The following is a 23,630-nucleotide window of genomic DNA, read 5'->3' on the forward strand; positions in this document are numbered from 1 at the left end:
CGCTACAGGCGAGAACCAGCCACGGATGCGAGAACGCGTGAGTCGAAGGACGTTAGGAACGAGATCATCTCCAAGCGTGTCCGCACGAGACACTCAGCAGTCACAGAGGCACAGGCGGTGACCCAGCAGAGAAGCCTGGCAGGGGCCACCAACGGGGCCACCAGCCCTCGCTGCTCACGTGCCGCAGGAGCACGGCTGACGGACCCTCGGCAGCTCCCCGCCAGGGCTGAACACAGGGGCACCGGAGCGGGCGCGTCCCGTGGGGCACAGGCTCCTCCACCGGGCCGCTCCGCTTCAAGAGCTCCCGGCCGGCAGACACACGCTCACACCTGTGCTGCGCAGCGCTCGGACTCTTCCTGTCCCCTCCCCGCAGCCGATCTCCTGGACCTCACCCCCCGCCCCCACCCTGGCGACCGCCTCCATCCCATGATGCCAACGGACACCACCGGCGATGACAGGAACGGGAACCGAGGAAGCATCCCCACGGGAGACCGGGGAGACGGGCCCGCCAAACGCACCGCGGGACAGTGGCCGATCCTGCACCCGGAACAGGACCGCGGTGCACAGTGGGGGAAACGTGAGCACAGTCTGGAGATCAGTGCACGGTCTCAGGGCAACATTCACCTCCAGGCTTTGAGGCCTGCTCCACGTCACGTAAGATGGAGTCCTCGCGCACTACGTGTGAAACTGTGCTGTGCATCTAACAGCTTCAAATGAAGATTTCAAAATTAAAAGCAAAAAACAACTCTGACCAAAAACACATAACCTCAAACTAATCGTGAGAAAGCATCAGACTAACTTCCATCAAGAGGCAGGCTGCCTACAAAGGAGTAACCAGCGCTCCCCAAGGCGTCAGAGTCACGAGGGACAGCAAAGGACAGAGAGCCAAGGCTGGAGGAGGCCGGGCAGGCCGGGCAACGAGCACAGGCCCGGACGCCGGCCGAACGGACATGGAGCACCGGGGCCCGGTCGCCTGGGGGCCAAGTCCGTGGGTCCCTCACAGCACAGGGCTCTTCGCTGGCTTTAACGGGCAAAGTACCGTCAGCAAAGGTGCTGGCGTCGGGGGGGCCAGGTAAAGTGTATGTGGCAAACGCTTTACCAGTTTCACAAATTTCTGCAAACCTGAGATTATTTCAAAACAACGCTTTAGAAGTAAAAAGAAGAGGGGCGCCTGGGTGGCTCAGTCGGTAAAGCATCTGACTTCAGCTCAGGTCATGATCTCGCGGTTTGTGGGTTCTGGCCCCGAGCTGGGCTCCACGCTGACAGCTCGGAGCCTGGAGCCTGCTTCACATTCTGTCTCCCTCTCTCTCTCTGCCCTTCCCCCACTCGTGCTCTCTCTTAAAAATAAAATAAACATTAAAAAATATAAAAAAAATAAAACAAAAAGAAGTTGGCAAATCAGTACTTTAAACCACCTGCGTTATCAGTAACAGAACATGAGGACGTGGAAGGCGGTCCAAGCGCGGCCGGGCAGCCCCCTTGCAGAAGCAGCAGCGTGAAGTTCCCCCACCTCCCGAGGGTCCCATGTCATGTGACCGGTAATCGGTTCCCGGTCTGAGGCTGATATCCTGTGCGCAGGGAGAAGCACCCGCAGAGCCCAGGGAAGAGGAAAGGCCTAACTAAAGGAGGCACACCGACCTTGCCTGCGGTTTGTAGCTGTTGAGAATCTGATAGGCTCTGAGCAGATCCAGCTTGCCATGGCCTTGCTCGAACATGTTGACACCTGGAAGCCTCCGGGCGGACGCGATGAGGGCCTGCTTCATGCTGGCCGGGTTCACGAGCTCTCGCTTCTGGACTGTGCTGGAGGGAAGATCACGTGTTTGCTCACGCTCGCTCAGGAGGAGGAGGGACACGGGACTACCCCTAATGTGTGTTCATGCAAACACGTGGCCTCGGATCTTGTGCTGCCTACAATGGGAGCTTCTGTGGGAAAGCTCCGGCAGGATGACATGGAGAACATGTGCTCGTTTCTGCACCTGTCTCAGGACTGACTACTTCTTAGCCTCCCACACGGCTTTATCCTAAATTTATCAGGGACACGTATGTTCCCCATGACTCAACTGAACAGACCTCAGAGGGTGTCGTTACAGGAGGCAAGAACAGGTAAGAGTTACCGGCTCCCCCGGGGAAGGGAGGCCTGCTGGTAAAAGGAAGGAGACAAGCTGGGGCATCCCCTGGTGGCGGAAGGAAAGGAAAACAGACGGGTCCCCGAGAGCAGTCTGCAGGACGCGGCCGGGGTCCAGCGCCTGAGGAGGCCAACGGCCTCGGCCCACCTTTGTTGTTCTGGAGGCCTGTGTGCGAGACACGACAGGTGGACGAGGCCCGACAAAACCTGCCACACCTGAGGCCGGCCTGAGCCCTGCGTCATCAGAACACACCTGGACAAAAGAACGCACGGCTCTACCTGGCCAGGAACTTAGTAACACACGGGCATCAACGATCAGTACATTAACACGCTCATTTTTGTATGTCTGTGTATCATACGTGCAAGTAAATTTTAACTCCCAAGCACAAAGGAAAACAGACTTTCCTCAGTTTGTGAATCTCTTTCTATGATGGTGGCCGGTCTTGGAAGTGTGGGCAGAATTTCTGATAGCCCTGGATGGAAAATCTGAGGTGAGCAGAGAAAGAGGAGGTGAGATGGGATGGACTCTTTTTCTTTTTCAGGTTTATTTATTTTTGAGACAGAGCGCAAGCAGGAGAGGGGCAGAGAGAGGGAGACACAGAGTCTGAAGCAGGCTCCGGGCTCTGAGCTGTCAGCCCAGAGCCTGACGCAGGGCTCGAACCCACGAACCATGAGATGGTGACCTGAGCCGAAGTCGGACGCTTAACCGACCGAGCCCCCCAGGTGCCCAGGGTGGACTCTCAATGACAGAACAAAGGGCTGCTAGAAGTTCAGGAGCCGTCACAAGCCCCCACCCCAGCGTGAACAGGCCAGACCAACAGCCAGGTCCCGCTTCCTCAGGAGCGCCGCGCGGCTGGAGGCGAGCTGACATGCCCCAGGCGCGTTTCTGAGCTCCCACAGGTGGCACTTCTATCTGCCGCAGGGGCAGAAGGAAAGCAAAAGGCGTCCCTGACGCTGGAAGAAGCTGTCTTTAGAGAAGCTGCTAGAAACGGAAGCCTCGTCCCTCACCTCCCCGCCTGCCTCACGGGGAGGGGTGTGCCGGGGTCAGCAGTGCGGCCGAGACCTCAGCCCCGGCCGCAGTCACAGCTGGCGGGGACGGAGCCAGGGCCTCTGCTCCCATAAGCACCAGGGTGGCCACGAGGAGCCCTAGAGACACGCTCCCCTCCGCTGAGCGTGCAAGCCCGAGCGCACCTGGTACCCACACTCCACCCGCCTTCCCCTCCTCCTTTCTGCATGCAACAAGGGTGAAGGAAACAGCTGGGACAAAAGAGGGTTTCTGGCACGCGTGTGGTTATTCCCCAGAGACCACTCTGGCCAGGGTCAGCGTTTCCAGGAATCTGGCCCTGACCCCTAAGGAGAGGATGGGAAAAGGAGGACGGAGTTGGAAATCTACCTTTATCAAAGATGACCAATTAAAACACAAAAAATCCCAGGCATTAGAAGCTAAACTCGACGGTAACTTTTTAAAGAGGATTTTAAACATAAAAACGTTTACTACCGTTTCCTTGTTTTACTTGAATTTTAAACACAGAATATAGTAACTTTCAAATATACAGTTTCCCATTACCACAATACAATAGCTCAGCTAAAGCCTCATCTAAGTAGAGAGTGACCTGAAGGGAAAATACAAAATATATTCTAGCTCCAAAGACATCTCTTTGTAGCTTTGAGAACAAGGAACACAGCCCACCTGACTAAGTCAAAGCACGTGAGTGTCAATTCTGGTCAACGGTCTTTAAGAAAGTCTTCCAATTTCAATATGCGCAAAATCAAGGAACAAACACTAGGCTCTAATCCAGCGATGAGGGATTCAATGAGACAGAGAATAAATAAATTACATAAACTGTCAGTCCCACCGCCTGATGAGCCAGCTCCTTAGCTAACAGAGGACGTTAAAAAGTGATCCTCAAGGAAATGAGGAATATGGCAGGAAAGTATCTGTTTGTTCCCGGCCTGATATACACTCGTTTCGATATAACAACTACAACTGTGGCACAAATTCAGTCTGTTACAAACAAAATAAAAGGAAGCCCAGGGTACATGGGGAATCCCAGATCTTCCTCCATAGTGCTGTGAACCTAAAACCACTCTTAGAACATAAGTCTTTAATAAAACAAACCAGAACAGGGGCGCCTGGGTAGCTTAGTCGGTTAAGCATCCAGCTCTTGATCTCAGCTCAGGTCATGATCTCAAGTCTTCACGGGTTCGAGCCCCGCATCAGGCTCTGCGCACTGACTGCGTGGAGCCCGCGTGGATTCTCCCTCCCTCCCTCCCTTTCTCTGCCCCTCCCCTGCTTGTGCTCTCAAAAATAATACACAGAAACGAGCCAGAACAAAAACAGACACGAACACGGTAGCAGGCACTGTGCCCTCACACACTGCCTCGCGATCAGACTTCACAGTATGTTCACACGCCTGTCACCTCTGCCACGAGTCCCCTACAAGGAACAGGGTGGACGCGGGGACAGAGAGGCGCGGCAAGGTTCACGGGGTGCTCCCGACCCTCAAACATAAGCTGGTGACGAGCACGACTCAGCTCGTGGTCTGCCAGTACCACGTTCTCTCCGCTGGGCGCCACTCACCTTACCAATAAGGTGACCGCCCCGGCGACCACCGGAGAGGCCACGCTGGTCCCCGACAGGGCTCGGCAGCCCCCCTTCACACCGGATCCCCTCACTCCAGCACCGTAGGTAACAATATCGGGCTTCACACGGCCGTAGCCTCCTGGGAGTTCCTACAAACGAAAGCAGTTGGGTCTCTACACTGGCACGCGGCTGCACGCGGTTCCGAGGGGACAGAACCAAACCAGAGACAGGACTGATTCACAGGCAGCACAATCGCGCAACCTTACTAACACGCTGGCTCTGGCCCAGAATTCACTGCGATAGAAAAAAATCAGCCGAAACGACAACGTAGAAAATAATTTTTGGCACGTTTTATAGTAACCGCTACAAAAGGGTCAGGTCATAAAACAAAAGCGATTATTTCAAATTCTGCAAGACTAGAAACTGGAAATTGCTCTATCTCTAAACTAAAAATTAGAGACACATTAAAAAGATCAGGAAATTAAAATCAAAAATTAAAAAAGGAAACTGTTTCTTTACAGGGAATAATACTGAAGACTTCAGTTGGGATTTCAGAGGGGAAGGAAGCACACGTAACTGCAGGAGTAACTCAAGGTTTTAACTGAGTACTCTTGGGGAGCCCGGTTGGCTCAGTGGGTTAAGCGTCCGACTCTTGATTTCGGCTCAGGTCATGATCTCGCGGTTCGTGAGTTCGAGCCCCGTATTGGGCTCTGCGCTGACAGTGCGGAGCCTGCTTGGGATTCTCTCTCTCTCCCGTCTCTCTCTGTCCCTATACCACTTGCTCTCTCTCTCAAAATAGACTTACAAAGTGTTTAAAAAAAAAAGATTTTAACGGAGTACTCTCTTGAATTTCCTGGAAATGGAGGCAAAACGTGAATTACAATACGATCTTATGTTGTGTAAGAAAGAAGAACAGCAAGCTGAAGTGAAAAATCTTTCCTGGCACTCCAACATAAATCGACACTGGACCCGTATCCATGTGGGGCACTGAGCAAAGGTGCCTTCAAGGGCAGCTCTGCAGACCCGTCAGGAACAACGCTCACAACGCCACTACAAAACGAGGCCCGGGGAAAGGCCAAAGACGTGGCCCATGATTCACAGCCCCGGGGGAGGCCGGGAGGAGGACCCAAGTGCTGCAGCTAACTTCACATCCAACCCTGTTCCGGGGGGCTGTGTTGGGGGGGGTAAAGCAGGACGATTCAGAGGCACAGTTAAACCCCAAGTAGCTGAAGTAATTAACTTTCTGGAGTTACTTCTATTTTTCCAGCTAAATATAATGATTTCTAAGGCAGCAGAGCTGATAAGCTGCTCTCACTGGCTTCTCCTGCTTCCTGACACCAGAAAAACCATGCCACCCGGCACGGAGGACTGCTCACCTTTCCCCCAGGTAGGACGGGGGGGTGGGGGGGGTGGTGAATCCGACCAACCTAAAAGTGAGTTACTCAGAGGTCAGTTACAAAGAAGCGGCCGCAGAAGCACCACTTGGAACCAGCCCCTGCCTAGCATGTCACCACGAAGCGGCAGACGACGGAGGGGCCAGACCTCTTGTGGGCAGGCACCCACACCTCGGCCTCCTCCCCAGCGGCTTTCTGTGCGTGCACCTACGCACACACCCAGGGCGCGAACACAGACGGTTCTGTGTGCCACATCCCACTGGTGAAGATAAGCCTACCCAGGTCGTCATTCCCCTTGAAGAGAAGCGGGCGATGTTATCCTCAAAGTCAATGCCGCCCACTCCAATCACGTCCATTTGGTCAGCAGGGTTATTCAGAGTGCTACAACGAGGCACAAAAACACAAGGGAAGAGAGGTAATTAAAAAAATGTTTTTCTTTGGTTTATTTATTTTTGACAGAGACAGAGCACGAGCATGAGCAGGGAGAGGGGCAGAGAGAGAGGGAGACACAGAATCCGAAGCAGGCTCCAGGCTCCGAGCTGTCAGCACAGAGCCCGACGCGGGGCTCGAACTCACGAACTGTGAGATCATGACCTGGGCCAAAGTCGGACACTTAAACGACTGAGCCCCCCAGGCGCCCCGAGAGGTAATTTCAAATGAGTCATTCAGGTAAGGACCAATACTCCCAGAAATACCCGAGATGGCGTTAGGTTCTCCTGAGGCTCCTCATGGCTGTCCAAAGGCCATGCTCTCTGCCACCCGTGTGCTGGGCCGAGGCCATCATCTCGTACACAGAGCACCTTCTCTCTCTTTCCCTCCGTCTCAACCTATCTACCACTCTGCGGCCCAAGACGCACTTCGCCCTCGTGCTTCTGCGATCAGAGGAACCCTTCCTCTGACCAGCACGAGACTTCTTGCGATCATGACCAGCACCCACTCACACGTTCTCATTTCACTTTCAAACTTTCCCAGGGTGTGTGTCCTGTCCCCACCAGATCCCACACTTCTCTGCCACCTTCAGGAAGTCACGGTTCTCAACTGATCACCTGCACGGTGCTTCCCTTCCTCCCAGGGAACCCGGGAACGACCCCCTAGGCCCTCGTCCTGAGCCCCTCACACACCAGACAAGGTGCAGAGGAAAACCACCTAGTTCTCCTTAATACCTCAAGTGCACAGATCTGCAAAGAAATCAGAGTGAAACAAATCACAGCAACACAACATAAGTCAAGATGAGGCCGAAGTGTTTGAAAACCACAAAGAAAAGCGTGGACGTGATTAGGCAACGACAACCCCCTGCAGGTTCCTGAATAAGAAAACTGCTAGAATCTGTCTGACGAGCAGGAACCGACACCGAGGAAGAAGAAGGAAGGTACCGCTCCCGGGGGCTCCGGGTTCACAGTGCCCTCCACTGGAGGCCGTCCTCCCGAGCACGGTGGCCTCGGGCCTCCGTGACGGGCAGCGAGGCTGAGGCGCAGGGACGGGAGGCCCCCACGGCCTGTGCTGTCCCACAGCATGACCCCACATCGCCCCGGTGGGACACAGGCTGGATTCTGGGGGGGTGGGGGGCAGAAATGGGAAAGGCGGCCAAAGGGAAACACGTCAAACGGGGAAACGAGAAAACCGGAGGCGATGACCCGGTACCGGACGCTCCTGGCGGTGGAGCCGCAGCTCGGGGATGCTGACGCCCGTCACCCTGCGGGTCACACACGGCACAGACGCCCGGCGGCACAGCCGCTCCAGAACCCTGGGCCCCCGCACAAGAAGATGGCATCGCTAACAACTACCTGCCACCCACAGGCAGTTTCTGACCTGGACAAACGTCAACCTCATACGGTGCGGCCTGACCCTGCGCCCGGACCCTCTGTGTAAGTCCGTCAGCCCTCACGGCCTGGCACGCGCGCCCAGGGATGTCGCCGCACGACGCGGCGAGTGACGCGGGGCTGCCGCGCGCACGTCCTCCCCCCCTACTGGGACCGCGGAGCGGGGGAGGCGGCCTCTGCCTTTCCTCCTCCTCCTCGGTGGTTACCTCACGCCCTCCGCACGGCACCGAACCGCGCACATCCCGGGAACCCGACCAGGAGGAAGACGCGCGTCCCGCTGCAGAAGCGTGTCAGCGCCAGAGACGACTTCCGCACATCACGCGGAATACAAACCGGAGCCGCGGGGGAGAGCCAGCAGCGGTCCCTGAGCAGACACGGGCGTACTGCCTACGACCCGCCGGCCGACGTCTCGCCTCCCACGCCGCTTCAGCTCACCGTGACGACCCGGCACAGGCGGTCCCCTCTGCTCCCCTCCGACCGGCCCCGCGTGTCAACCGTCAGGGGCCGTCGGGTGTGTCACGCCACCCGCACTTTCATCTCCGTCCGCCCTGCTGCGTCTGAACCCCGTCTTTCCTAAGAAGGCACCCGTCCCGTTTACCGCCTCACCCCCGGGCCTCGCACAGAGCGGGCCTCGCTAGACACTGCAGAATCCACTCCTTTCTAGCAGCTTCACTTTTCTGGGTGCTTTGGTTTGGTTTTTGTAAGTAGAACAGAAACTGCAGGCCTCCAAACTGATCACGGCAAAATAAGAAAATAAACAGACAAACAAACAGAAACAAGACGGGCCCGAGCTGACCAGTGAGGCAGTGGGTGGCGGGCACCTGGTTCGTTGCACGGTCTGGCTGGTTGTGAGCGGAACGTTCCCACGATACAGAGCTTCAGACAGACAGACACAGAGACAGACCACAGATCTACAGTTATTTGAGGGGGAAAGGCACCTCCAACTCATCCCTGTGGGGAATACTTACCCGTATAGAGGCCCGTCGTTGCCAATAGCAGAAACCATGATTACGTTGTTAGCCGTTAATTCCCACACCTACGGGACGAGCAAACATTTAATTATGAAAACATACCGCTCTGAAACAATCAACACAAAACTATCCAAAAATACCTACGACTCCTAGAAATAATCCTCGAAAAAGAAGAGTGCCCTCGAACACGTAACACTAGACCCTCGCAGGCATGGATGTTTGCCAACCGGCGTTTTCGCGGTGCTGAGAAAACGGGCCTCATCACGGGCCTGAGAAAACGTGTCCATCGCGGGCCTCACGATGGACACGGAGGAGCCCGCTCTCCACGCAGGTGCAGGAAGGCGCTGTTCGGAGCAGAAACCAACACGGCACAACATGCGGCCTCCAACTCAAGTCCCCGAAGCTCGCGCCACCGCCCATCGTCCTCACGAGGCAATTGCCTCGCGGGTGAGGGGCCACCAGCACAGCAGGGACGAAGCGCTCAGAGCAGAAGCCATCATCAGGCGCACGGTCCTCTGTGCGGGGACACGACCCACCTTGTCGACGAAGGGATGGTCCATGAAGTCGGGGCCGCCGATGCTGAGGTTCAGCACATCCACCTTCTTCAGGATGGCGTAGTTGAAGGCGTCCAGGAACCAGGAGGTGTAGGATACCTAGTTCAATGGCCAAATACGACTTTAGGGGCCTCAGGGAGCCTCCAGGTGCCACAAGAGGGTTTTGTTGCTAAGGGCACAGTACAGCCTCTGAAGCAGCGTGACGCGTTAACTTCGATTTCAGAAATAAAAACCAAGAACAAACAGTGCTCCGAAATATAAACTCTGGCACCTGGAAATTCTCAGTCCCTGCAGCTGGACTCGAGGGAGAGCCGCGTCCTGAGGGTGGCTCGTCTCTCCGGGTTGAACGTCCAGCTCCTCAGCTTAACGTACGCCTGCCGGGGTGAACCCCCAAGCCTGTGACTGCCCCTCCTTCAGAGGATTTATCCTAAGACACTTCCCTTTGAGAGTTTCTACGTAGGTTAACGTATTTGTCTAGGCTCTTTATTCCTCAATAGACTGAAGGGCAAACCTCATAAAAAAGTTATTTCATAAAATTATTTCTCTGATGTTCCATTTCCTGGCAGAGTCAAATGGCTTTCTGTATCACCGTTCAAATGTTTTTATAAAATATGAAATTAAATTTCTAGTACAAAAGGGATTTAAGTATTTAAGAATTTAAGATTTCTGTTTCTTAAAGGCTTTTAAAAACAAAACGTGTTTACATTTGCTTGTACAGGCAAAAAAAAATTCCAGGAAGAGGCGATACATGAAACGGAGAAACTGTCACGGGGGAGACGTGAGGTGTAAGGGAAACCCCCTGCCGGGCGGGGACAGGGTTGGGGGGATTTTCCCCGTGTTGCCTTCAGGTATTTTTGAGCTATTTACCATCTACGCAAAAATAAAATCTGAAAAGTAAGTAAACACGAAGACCCTCCCCCGTTCTATAAATATTTAGGAGGCGAGGAAGCGGGGTCGGGAAGCGCACCGCCCAGCGTGACACTGGGGCCGTGGTACAGAGCCGGCCCTCGAGCCCGTCACCACACAGCAGGGGTGGCAAACACCAACGTGCCCTTCTTCTCTCGTCTAGGAAGCACAACGTGCCCACGGACGTGGGGGCCCGGGGGCCCAGGAAGGAACGAGACGGGGAGGAACCGCCACAGCCCTCGGAGTGGGGTCTTCAGGGTTCGCGGGAGGCCGACGGAGGCGTGGTGGCAGAAGGGCGAAGCCACACGGAAGGGGCAGTGGCGGGACGGCAGGGCCCGTGGGAGACACGGGAAGGAGCTCGGCATCGAGGCGGCTGCTGCTTCTAAATGAGCGCGTGTCCTCCCGTGTTTTACTTTCTACGTTTCGGTATCGGCTCCTCAGGTTTTGGGAGTCCTCGGAAACACCTACCTGGTTATTGGTAAAGACCCTGAAAATATGAAGTTCTGCATCCGGAGCAAAGCCCTGGCATTCCCGCATGCTGGCTATCACGCCTGCCACAAACGTGCCGTGGCCCAGCCCTGGAGACCGAGAGGGGAACGGTCGTAAAACACAGCTGATCGCGTGCACCGAGATACAACATCTCGAGCCGCCGATTCAAACGGGCTCTCTTGCCCCGAGCCCCGGACCGACCGAGCCACGCCGCAGCCGCCTCGATTCTGGGCACCCCGCCCCCTCCCAGACGGGCGGGAAGTGCTCCTCCGCCAGACAGCCCTCGCTGCTCACGCTCTACCCCCGCCCCCGACAGCCCGGGAGGGTGAGACGTTTCTGCCCAAAGGCACACGAGCTTGGGTTTGTCTCAGCGACCGCTGCACCGGCTGTGGGATCAGCACACGGAAAACCGTACCCTTAACCCATAAAACCGGGGGCAGGAGCGAGGGACAAAGACCGGGTCACGCCACGGCATCGCCACCCACCGTCGTCCAGCGTTCGCTCGTTGGTCCAGTTGGTTCTCTCCTTCACGTTTTTGAAGTGGGGGTGCTTCTCGCTGAGCCCAGTGTCAAAAACGGCAACCTTCACGTTAGCGCCTGATTCCAAAACACAAGCAAGCGTGATCGTGTTTGGACAAATCACCTTTTTGGATTTTGTCCGTAAAATCTACTCCTCCTGGGGACTTCGAGAGAATGACCTGTCACAGAGGCCCAGAGCCCGCCCTGCGTGAGTCAGGTCAGGCGCTCCAGGGAAACCGGTTGAGCCAAGACGAGGAAAAGGGGATGCTGGGGGGAGGCGGGAGGGGGGATACCATTCATTTGCGGCTAACAAGACTTGAGGTTCTCAGGGCGTGTCTGGGGACACCCTCAACTGTCTGCAGGGCTCCGTCCTCCACAAAGCAGTGGTTTCCCCCAAGTCTCCATGCCCTCACCTCCTCAGAGAGGCCACGGAGAGCGAAGGCCACCACCAGGGCACACACGCTCAGGAGAGGGGACACTACTCCCAGGCCTTCACGGACGCTGCTCGCTAATGACCTCTGACACGGGGGCTGCCGGAGGCGAGCGGGGACGATCGCATTTTAAGGAAAAGCACTATACTGTGCACTTGGCTATACTTCGGACACGGGCCAAAAGCTGTGGGCACAGATGCTGAGACGGATACTGCCAGATCAAGAAATTCTAGAGACTAAGTAAAAACTATAGGACCTTCGTGGTATTTAACAGCTAAGAGACGTCAGGAAGGTGGGGTCTTTGCTGCGTGAGAGCTGCGTTCACGTATGGGCGTTACGTGGGGCAATCGATCACACGCACATAACCGACACCTACTGCTCACGTCCGAATGACGCACACGTTATCTCGGAAACCACCTGGCTTAGGGGGACAGAAAATGCTCTTCTGATTAGAGAGATTCTGTTCTGTGAAGAATTCTCATCCTAAAAGGACAAAACCACGAGGTGACGCTCACTTAATAAAAGGTCAGTCCACCAGGCGTGAGCGTCTAAGTGTCTAGGACATTCTGCAGGGCGGGAGCTGAGGAAATCAAGGGAGACGTAAGGGTCTCCAAGGCTGGGGGGACACGGGGAAGGACCCCGAGACCGGCATGACAGATGGGGGCTGGAGAAACTTCTGTCTGGGTCAGGGTACGAGCCCCACAGTAGTCAGGAGAGGAGTTTTCTGCCGTGATCCATCAGTGAGGAAAGGCCGCACTGGTCGGGAGTTTCAGTTCCCAGGAGGAGGTCCCCAGTGCCATGCACAGCCTGTACCCCGTGGAGCAGACGGTATAGAAGCGATACAGGAGAGACGCCCGCGCAGCAGAGGGCAGAGGGGGCAGGCGCGGGGACGGAGGCACCCACCTGTGTAGCCCATCTGCCACAGCACGTCCGCCTGCAGGGTCTGGGCCACCTGGCGCGGGATGGCCCTCAGCAGCCGCCGGCTCGAATGCCTTCCCGTGGCATGCCAGAACCCGGAGCCCAGGGACAGGCTGGCTCTGCGCAGGGGCCGGGACGACTGCCACTTGCGGCTCCACCGGGTCTCGTTACAGGGCGCTGCGGGGTCGGCGAGAGCCAAGGGGACAGGGGTCAGAAAAGGAGCCGCTCGCCAGCGACCCAGCAGCCAGGAGGGAAGGAGGACGACCGCCCCTGGACGGCCCGGGTGGCGGAAGGGGGGGGGGGGGGTCTCTCCCTGCGGCTGCACCGACGGGACGTCAGTCCGCGATCCTTATGCTCCCCCAACAGTCCTCTGCCCGAGATTTTCTAACTGATGGAAGGCACGGTGGGGTCGATAAAATAACATTTAAAGAAATAAAGTCCATCGCGACTAAAACTGGAAAAATAAGATTTGCCTGATTTTTCCTCAGCAACTGGTTCTCATTGAACCAGAAGGTTTAAAACAAAACAAAACAAACAAAAAAAAAAAAAACAAGAAAATGGCCACTGACCACTGGTGATGGGTCCCAGCACTGGGCTTCTGGGACAACAACAGACACGTGAGCCCATCAGGCCGGTCTCTGGTCAAACATCAGTAGGACCTTTTCCCAAGTGTATACTGCTCCCGACCCTCAACGTGCCGACCAGAGTGTCCCCAGTGTCCCCTTTCAAACAGCAAAACCAGAAAGGAGTCAGGGGGTTTCTGAGGACGATGAGCTGTGTCGTATCTGGATTTTGCCGGTGGATGGACAGCCGACTGCACACTTACCAACGCCTGCCAACCTGCGCGCTGAAAACCATGAATTTCACTATCTGTAAATACCTACCTTACTTTGTTGAAGATGGAAGAAAAAAGCAAAAGAAACACCACGAAAGCCATCCTTAACTTTCAGGACCCCAGTACCATGAAGAAAAATTGCATCTCGAATCAGTTTTCAGAAGAGCACGTCCACACTACCGCTGAAGTTTTTGTGTTTTTTTAAACGTTTATTTAAGAGAGAGAGAGAATGGGGGGGGGAGGGCGGGGGGGAGGAGCAGAGAGAAAGGGAGAGAGAGAATCCCAAGCAGGCTCTGCGCTGTCAGCACAGAGCCCAACGTGGGACACGAGCCCACGAACTGTGAGATGATGACCTGGGCTGGAATCGAGTTGGGACGCTTAGCCGACAGAATCCACCCAGGCGTCCCTCAAGTTCTGTCTCTATAGCAAACGACCCCCTTCTTACTCCTGTCTCATCAGGCTCCCCCATGAAAGTGCAGGGAGCCAGAAAAACACATAATCCTGTCAATCCCATTAAGTAATTCTTTGCACAGAGCAACGGAAATTATTCCGCAATCGACGCGCCACGGTGACTCTGCTCTCGGAACCCACAGCGTGGGGCCACGCCGGGGATGCCGACGGCAGAGCGGTGCCGTCTACCCGACGCAGACCAGACCCCCCATCTAGGCAATGAGCTCGGCTCCGGGCCTCCCTGTGGAAGAGCAATTTATTAGGAGAACCGGACAGTACTGGAAGGAAAGCAGTTAAAAGGGTGAGTGCACTTGAACCCTCATCACTGCAGGGACGGCTGACGGATCTGGGGAGGAGAATCTGCCAAGGGCAGCCCCGTGGACTCTCGCAGTATAAGCACTGCCGTGTGGGAAACAGGATAGCTCTGTCTTACAGCCAGGGACAGAGCCAGGGATGGGGTCCAGGGTGGGACACGTTCCAGCGAAAATAAAGCGGAGCCTCTGAACAACAGAGCCAGAGAAATAAGCAGCATTTCGTGTCTATTTACATCCTGCACATGCTGCTAAGCTCTCACACGTGCACGATTTTCCTTCGTTTCCGTGAGAACCCTAGGAGACAGGGGGCCTCTCTTCGGTCTGCTGGACGAGAAGAGTGGAAGCTGAAAGGAAAGGTGCTTCCCGCACGAGGCAGCAGATGACGACAGGACCGGCCCGTGAGGCGCGCGGTTCCCGCTCGCGCTGCCAAGCACCACACCTGACGACCAGGGAGGAGGGCGTACGGAAGGGAACCCGACCCTGAGATTCTATGACCGCTGTGCTGAAATTAGAAATGTCCACGTTTCTTGAAACGTTCTGGAGCCGTCTACACTAAAAAGGTACAACGCACGTATCTGGCTAACTGTACGAGGTTTGTTTTGTTTTTATCTTCCTGAATTGTTTTGAGGTTTTAAAGAGCAAAGGCATTACAAAACATCTGGACCGGTACAAAGAGCTCGAGGAAGCGAGACCCCCGAACTCCGCAGCCGCCCTGAGAGCCGGCTTGTCCCGCTACGTGTGCAGGAGCTTGGCTCCCCCAACGCCTGGTGCTGTTTCTAAACCTCAGCGGCTCTCGGGCCTAGCACCTGACGGACAAAGGGAGAAAAGCAAAATTTTATTTCCTTCCTTCCTTCCCGTGAAAGAAATGACAGTAAATGATACCGGAACTCACGATTTGTTACCCTAGTTTATGACAAATGGGAAAAAAAAACTTTTCTTTGGTAATAAGTAAGCTTTGGAAAACACTAAGTAATAAATAAGCAATTCAGTATTGAAGAACAAACTCTATTTTGACAAGCCCAAGTTACCGACAAAGGGGAAGGAGTAAGCCCTCGAGCTGAAAGGACAATCATCAAACTGCTGCCGTCCTCACACCCGCAGAGCTGAGGGCTCAAAGGAGGGCCAGCTAACCTGGGCAAGGTCAGGAGGTGCTCAGAAAAACAAAATGAAGCCCAGAGAAAGGATGTTTTACAAGATTCCTTAAAAACAAACACACAAGGGCGCCTGGGTGGCTCAGCTGGTTGAGCATCTGACTCTCGATGTCGGCTCAGGTCACAGTCTGCGGTTTGTGAGTTCAAGCTCCGTATCGGGCTCTGCGCTAACGGTGCGGATCCTGCGTGGGATTCTCTCTCCCTCTGTCTACGCCCATCCCTGCCTCTGAAACCAACCAACCAAAAAAAACCCAACTTAAAAAAACCCCACACCGACAGAAGCACATCACAACCCAAGAGGAGAGTCAAAGACACCGTCTCCCACTTCAGGACAGAGGGACGCAGGGCCTCAGGTCTGCAGGCGCCGAGGGGCGCCGGGTGAAAATCCCTTCCAGCAGCAGCAAGGACCACTATCGTCCTCCACTGACAACTGGCAGATTTCTTCCCACCAGAACAGCAGGAAGCCTGTTTTTCGTTTTTTAAATTCCTGGCAAGAAGACATTCACAACTGACGAAACCAGATGAAGGGACTCGGGTATCGAACCATTTCTCCGCTATTCTGCCAGTGTGGAGCGGTGCACGGGAAGGTCAGGGGCAGGGTGGTGGGGCGCATCACCTGTGAAAAGGCACGTTCTCGCTCTGAACCCACGTGAGGCAGAAACCAACAGAGACGAGGTCATAATACTCACACTCCGCGTACTTGAGTGAACGAAAGACTTTCCGCTGGGGTGTCACCCGTTTGATGTTGGGATGATCTTCAAGGGTTAGCAGCCCCGCTTTCTGTTTTTCTTTTATCTGAATCACCTCAAAATCACTAGGGTAGTCACTGGATGGGTTGTTTCGAGGAATGATTCTCCAGTTGTCTATTTCACTGCTCTTCAGGGCGCTTGAAATAAAAGAATTTCTAGCTTTGGCTGTGAAGTATCCATTGAAAGCCACAATATATTCTGAAATCAAGGACCACAAATAAAAATGAGAATTTACGGCCACGTATTATAATGGAAGATCGTAGCTAGGCTACCATTTCTCGGGTAAAAGAAAACTTTACAGATCCCAAAACCTACGGTAGGAGCAAGACTGAAAGGCTGGTTTAAATGCCCTGGATGGCAGCTTCCGGAGCCCGGAGTTAAAACGATCTGTACGAATCCCCTGACATCACACAAAATGGGATACCTGTGCTATTTTTCAAAAAGCGAATATTAACCCAAGTTCACACATGTGGCAAAGAGATGCGTGTAAGTTTTTGGAATACAAAAAAGGGATTCAGGGATAAAGGTTCAGTTTTATTTTACTGAAAACAGTAACAAAATTTCAAGTGGATTCTAGCAGACTACTGGTTTGTTCACATCTGGCCTCCCCACACAAGCAGTCAGCACCTCCCAACTCCCCACCCTCAGCAGCTACAACTGGCATCTGTTCCCAAGAACCAGGTTTTAGGGAACTAATTCCGAACGCCAATCTCCTTGCCTCGCAGAAACTACCTATGTTGGGAAAGCAAATTTCAGTAGCGCGAACCTCCAAGCACTGTGAGCTCACCTCATTTAAAATGACCGCGGAAAAGAAGGAAAGGTCTTTTTCGACAAAAGCCAATGTTTGAAATTAAGTTTAAAAAAACGGGGGGGGGGGGGGGGAGGGCGAACATTCAAAACCTCATTACCATATTCCACGACCGTTGAGGAGAATTCCACCTTCAAAGTCAGGTGGGAACAGCCAGGGCACGGGGCCTTTTCAGCAGCCTTCTTCTCCAGTCTGTCACCCAGATGTCTCTTCCCACAGAGCAAAACCACTAGCAGAAGCAGCCAGATGTTGACAAGCTTCATGGTCATAAGTGACTATGGTCATAAAACCTCATATATTCAAATCGCACTTTTTTCTTCCTGGATTATTAGTCAATTTTTGTCTCGGCGAAGAGCCGAAACATCATTGATCGGCCGTTTTACAGTCTTGTCCGACGTAAATAAAAGTTAAATTTCATGGCCTTTTGTGGTTTGGCCTGAAAAGAGGCTTTCATTTCTTTCTTCGTTTCTTCTCCATCTTGGGCCTCAGGCGCCTCTCACTGCGGCCCAGACAAGTGAGTCCTACACGCCATCTGCAGCACAGAACCACGGTCGAGCGGGCGGCGGTCACTCGGGGCGCCCTGGCGGCCTGCAAAACACAGCGAGCCGGGCGGGGGCCAGGGCCCAAAGATGCCCAGTGAGGACGCGAGACAGACGTGCACGGGCGCGCGACACCTTACCGTTTCCTTCTTTAGCTACTGCTCACTTCTTCCCGGGGAAAAGGAGATTGAAGCCGGAGTCAAAGATAAGAAAGGACACGGAGAAGAAGGGGCGTGGCGGGCAAGGCCAGGAACACTGCCCACCCTGGCGGCCAGATGGGAGGAGGGACCCCGCTCCTGCCGCAGACCATCCTCCTCACTCGCGGCCCGTCCTCCCCAGGCTCCTCCCCAACCCCCTACATTTCTCCAACTCTTCAGGCAGGAGCGTGGTCTACAGCCTAACCTTCTACTAAGAACATTTTCTTCTTAGAAGAACATTTCTTCTTCTAAGAACAAAATACAAGTCAAACGCTTACCACTGTCTTTTAAAAAACTATGCTGCCAAGTTACTTAAATGACACCTTTCTTCTGCCAAGTCTATGAAGAGAACACAGAAGGGTTTCCACAGTCACCGAATTTATTTTACATGAAGCCTCACCTTGAAGAAATCTAAGCTACTAAATAGGTTATAAAACCAGATCACCTCTTTACTGGGAAGTGATACGGGAGGACAGCTTGTGAGAGAAAGTGCTGCCAGAGAAAAGTGTCATCGGAGTGTTAAATTTCACGCAGGCACAGATCCCTTCCCAATACGTGAATGGCAGGAGAAATGATCATTCTTCACAACGAAAAATGGAGCAGCAGTAAAACACACACACACACACACACACACACACACACACACACACACACAGCGATAGCATGCCCAGAAAAAGCCCACTGAGTTTTCACTGATCCCACCAGAAACATAAATAATCCAGCAAGGGGAACACAAATCAACGAAATAAGACAGGCCTCACACTGCTACCTGTTTCTAAACACACACACACACACACACACACATACACACTTAGGACCAGGAGTCAGCCCCCTTTAAAGAGAGGTACCAAATTATTAAAATCCATTCCTCAGGCAGAAATCTGGTGTTTTAGAGCAACAAGGACTTTGTGGTTTCTGGAACCATTTGTATGTGCATCTATACACAGGAAAATACTCATAAAGCTAGAGTACCTAAAGAAGTTTGGGAAGTTTGATATTTAGGATTTCACTGCTGTCACAACACACGATCCTGAAAAGCAGACCTTCTCTGGCCCTGGAGACTATGGCTGAACAGAGCTCGTCAGATGGAAATGAAATTTTAGAAGTTATTTCCATATCAACACGAAGAACAGCAATGTGAATGCCAACCACAAGAACAAAGAAATTAAAACCAAAGACCAGAATGGAAAGACCAAAGGAAAGCAACAGGGGACACCAAATAAGCCACAATCCACTTGGGAGTGAGCCCCAATTTTTATTAACACTTGACACTTGCAGTGATGAGATATCACAGAATACAATTACATGAAGCACATACCTCACTTAATTACAGTATTACTGGTCAAAGAAGACAGAGCTCATCGCTGGTACTAAGAGTTCTCAGGTTATATTAAATGAACTTATAGAGGAAAAGATTTAAATGGGTCTCTCATTCAATTAAGGCAAGTTTTTAAAAAAAAAACACAAGAAATCCCTTCACGTCTCCTGCCTCGAGCCAAACAATCTAAGACGTATTTGGACTACACATTACAAATATTAGCAAGCGATACTAGTGAGCAAACCTTAGACCTAACTGTGTCAGAGCCACTTTAACTAAACCTGATCCAAAATAATTCACCCACAGGTACAGACAGCGACCTCATGCCATCTAGCCCACATCGAAGAGATGGCTGATGTTCTTGCACAAGTGAGGCAGGCGACTGACTTTAAAAGACAGAGAAATGGGAAGAAAAGGTTAGAGGGGTTTTAAACTTTAAAAACGCCTAAGGTAATAGGCTCTCTCCCAAACAGAAAAATTACACTTTGTAGGTTCTGGAAAATGGGACACCGCAGTGTCCCTAAGCTGTTCTGCCTACGTTCGCTCATGACACCGTACAATTTCGTATCGTGCTCTCCAAGTGTCCGGTGTGGCCCCGCAGGGAGGCCGGAGGTGAACGCCAAGGGCTAAGCAAAGCGCGGGCCGCCACCGCAGGAGCGTGCACGCGCGGGGCCACGACACCGCACCGAGAGTCGTTCTGGGTCCGACGGGAGGCCTCTGCTGATGAGGTGGAGGGCAGCGGGCTCCGGCAGAGCCGGGGCCGGTAGGGCTGGAAGTCACGGAAACGGGAGCGGAGCGGGGCAGCCGGAACAAGCTACTACGTCACAGACCGGGAACACCCGCAAGTTCCCCGCACGGGAGGGAGGCCCCGCGACACCAACCTGGAGACGCAAGGCCGGCGGGGGGCGGGGGGCGGCCCCGGGCCCGGAGCAGGCCGTGCAGCAGGCACCGGGAGGAAGGCGTGCGGAGGGAGAACGGAGCCCCGCGGGGCTGCCGGGCGGCTCGGCTCAGCGGTCCGAGTCCCACACCGCACACGGCCGGACGGCCGGACAGCCGGGCTCCGAGCGGGCGGCAGGACCAGGGCAGCAAACAAAACCCAACCGAAACCCCGACCTCAGGGCGCTGACCCATCGCGCGGGCGTGTGTGTGTGTGTGTGTGTGTGTGTGTGTGTGTGTGTGTGTGAGTGAGTGTGCGGGGGGGGGGGGGATACACGAGTAACACGTGGTATCTAGCCAGTGACATCTACCTCTATTGTGAGAAGAGGAAAAAAGGGTGAAGGGGAACAGGACGGTGGGGATGGGAGCGCCGCGCCAGTCTCGCCAGTCTCGCCAGGCTGGGAAGGGGGCTCTGAGGAAGCTGGGGGCCAGGGGGGCGGAGCCCTGCAGGCAGTGGGGAAGCCAAGTGCAGAAGGCCCGGTTTGTGTGAGGAAAGCCCAGAGGCCAGAGTGGCCAGAGTGGGGGGGGGGGGGGGGGTGAAGGGGGGAGGGTCAGGAGAGGGGGCGGGACAGGGACAGGTGACCGAAGGGGAGGCAGATAGGGAGGGCCTCGTGGCCGTGGCCGAAGGGAGGGAAGGCAGGATGTGACCAGAGGCTCCGGGCAAGGCAGGAGAGGCGAGGACGTGGAGCAGGTTACAGACGTGGAGGTGGTGAGGCGGTCTGCTGACAACAGATGTGGGGGGCGCACACGAAAGGAGCCAAGGACGAACGGAGACCTTTCGCCCGAACACAGATGGCATCTGCCCCTGACCGAGACGGAGGACGGGCAGGAAAAGCTGGCGGGGGCACGAGCGGGAACGGAGCTCTGAACTTGCGAAAATTAGGGTGAGCACCAGCAGTGGGGAAGCATGGCTCAGGGCAGAAGGGAAGAGGGAGGTCGAACACCCTAGGGGCGCCTGGTGGGGGTGGGGGTGGGGGGGGGCACGTTAAACATCCGCCTCCTGATTTCAGCTCAGGTCATGAACTTGCGTTCATGGGTTCGAGCTCCGGACTGGGCTCTGTGCTGACAGCATTGAGTCTGCTCGAGGTTCTCCCTACCCCCTCTCTTTGCCCCTAACCTGTTCGCTCTCTCTCAAATAAACAAACATTTAAAAATAAATAAAAACAAAAATCCCCCAAAATCTGTGAAAAAGAATTTCCATGATGAAGGGTAGTGAAATGAGAAGAGATTGCTGGCTTAACAATTTAAAGGTCACTGATTCCTTCCACAAAAGGGCCACACTAGTGAACAGCAGCCTGCTCCAGCCTCCAAACCCACCGGTGGCTGGAAGGAAGACACCCTCGAGCAGAAAAATCCCATGGAGATAATGGTAGGGTTGGAAATCATGGCAGGAGACCCCTCCCAGTTTTGTTTGGATATGGCTGACCTGCTTCTATTCTTTGAAGGTTTTTTTGTTTATTTATTTTGAGAGAGGTCAAGAGAGTGAGTAGGGGAGGGAAGACAGAATCCCAAGCAGGCTCCACACTGACACCGCTGGGCCCAAGGTAGGGCTCGAACGCACCAACCATTGAGATCATGACCTGAGCCGAAACCAAGAGTCGGACACTGAACTGACTGAGCCACCCAGGCACCTCTAATGGCTAGGTGCTAAGAAAACACTCCTTTCAAAGACCGATGGCCCATAAAAATTATGACACTGATACTGAAGTTTATGGTTTCCCAACCCTAGAATAAGAAGGCTTCAAAATATAAGTTTCATTGGAGGAAAACAAAAATGCCACTGGGGGTACAGAGGCTGGTGAACAATGGCATGGGGCATTGGGCCCTTGCCTATTCGTGTTAAAGATACCGGTCCCCAATGACTGCTCCACTAGGCCTTCGAAGGCACAGACTGAACCTTCCTCATCTAAAACACCTACTCACCTGCGTCTACAATGGATCCCCTGCCTCCACCCCCCGCATCTCACTACAGAGTGCAAACCTGGTGAGCATTTTCCCCAAGACAGGCTCACCATCTAGCAGCAAGCAGGTAAGTAGCAGTAAGCACAGAGCATGTAAATACAGACACAGACTATACACACACGAAAAGCAACCTGTGTTTTTAAGTTGACGAGTGTGCAGGAGAAGGGCAGAGAGGGAGAGAGAGAATCCCAAAGCAGGGCTCAAACCCACGAACCGTGAGATCAGGACCTGAGCCAAAAGCAACAGACACTTTACTGAGCCACCCAGGTGCTCAAGAAGAAACTAACAAGAGTTCTGTCTTTGCTTTTCTCCTTCCCCTTTTGCATAACTGAGTTGAGGGCAAGAAGGTAGGTGCTGGTGGGAGAGCCATGGTGGCCTGGTGTGGGGTGAAGGAGTCTTGAGAGGGCGAGAAAGGTGTGTGGCAGACAGGCAGCTGGGGAGGAGAGTAGGAGCCTGAGAGGGGTGATGGCAGTGAAAGAGAAAACTGATTTGTTCAAATAAATACTTACAGATAACGGGAAGGAAGCAGCTTTCTTACTGCAGAGAAGGAAGTCACAGGTAGGAAAAAGGAAAAAACCTGCAAGATCCACGCAGGATCAGAATGAAGTAGGGAAGTACTGGGGTGAACTCAAGGTTCTCGATATACAGACAGATGTGGAAACAAATACGTACGTGTGTGTACATATATACATACGAACATGCGCATGTACATTTCCTAGCTCCGCCTACTGCAAGGACACGGAAGCAGTGATACCCCAACAAGAGGAGCCCATCTAGTGCCCAGAACTGGTTTTCTAAAGGCCATTCTGTGCTACAAGAGACCAGGCTCCTTGGAGACAAGCTAGTTCCAGACTGGGCAGGTGAGTCCAGCCCATCTCGTGCCAGAAAGTGAGAAAGCACTCAAAGAATAATGGGAGTGTGAGGAACACAGAGGCCGGCATGGGACAATCTGCACGTCAAAATAAATAATGAAAATAACAGATCCTAACTCACTGAATAAAACACAAAAGTCCATGATGACATTTATAAATAAATTGAGAGTTGGAGGAACGAGACATTTACATAGTCCCAGAACGCCTGCCGACAAAAATCCTCATTTCCAAAGGGAAAAGGGGTAACTCCACAGAAGACCAGCTTCACCAAGTGAACCAGCGGTGGGACAGATGGAACCACATCCACACACTGCAAGAGGCTGGCATCACTTGTGGGGTTCCGGCCAAAGATGCACACCCCGAATCAGTTCAGGAGGAAACATCAGAATCCAAATCAAGGCACACTCTTCAAAATGAACTGGCCTGGAATTTTCAAAATAACCAAGGAGATGAAAGCCAAGGAATGGCGGAGACGCGGCTGCGGATGGAAGGGGACTCGAGAGACATGACCGGTAAGTGAACTCGAGGTTCTCCACTGGGTCCCTCTGCTGTGGAGACATTACTGAACAACTGGCAAACCCGAACGGGGCCCGCCTGAAAGCAGATAGCAGGAGTGTAGCAAGACTAATTTCCTGATTTTGAAGGCTGTGCTCTGATTATGTAAGAAGGACTTTGCTTGCAGGAAATGCCCCATGAAGTATCAAAGGATAATGGGTATCAGGTCTGCAACTCACTTTCAAATAGTTTGCAGACCAAAAAAAAAAAAAAAAAGTTTTGTGCTGTTGTTGG

The 23,630-nt window shown here is 53.6% G+C and overlaps 1 protein-coding gene across 1 annotated transcript in view; it reads right to left on the reverse strand.

The window, feature by feature from the left end:
* The window catches only part of MBTPS1 (membrane bound transcription factor peptidase, site 1), a 51,891-nt gene that overhangs the window by 22,154 nt on the left and 6,107 nt on the right, over positions 1-23,630 (reverse strand). Inside the window, exons 2-11 of the mRNA XM_019413046.2 lie at positions 17,118-17,605; positions 16,150-16,407; positions 12,696-12,887; positions 11,329-11,439; positions 10,823-10,932; positions 9,431-9,547; positions 8,892-8,959; positions 6,382-6,484; positions 4,707-4,858; positions 1,639-1,800 (exon numbers count right to left, since the gene is read on the reverse strand). Of these exons, the coding sequence (XP_019268591.1) occupies positions 1,639-1,800; positions 4,707-4,858; positions 6,382-6,484; positions 8,892-8,959; positions 9,431-9,547; positions 10,823-10,932; positions 11,329-11,439; positions 12,696-12,887; positions 16,150-16,407; positions 17,118-17,286 (1,442 nt within the window). The 5' untranslated portion in view covers positions 17,287-17,605. The remainder of the gene's footprint in view (positions 1-1,638; positions 1,801-4,706; positions 4,859-6,381; positions 6,485-8,891; positions 8,960-9,430; positions 9,548-10,822; positions 10,933-11,328; positions 11,440-12,695; positions 12,888-16,149; positions 16,408-17,117; positions 17,606-23,630) is intronic.

This window comes from Panthera pardus, unplaced genomic scaffold (genome assembly GCF_024362965.1).
Source record: "Panthera pardus isolate Hobbes unplaced genomic scaffold, ASM2436296v1 HiC_scaffold_19, whole genome shotgun sequence".
NCBI lineage: Eukaryota > Metazoa > Chordata > Mammalia > Carnivora > Felidae > Panthera > Panthera pardus.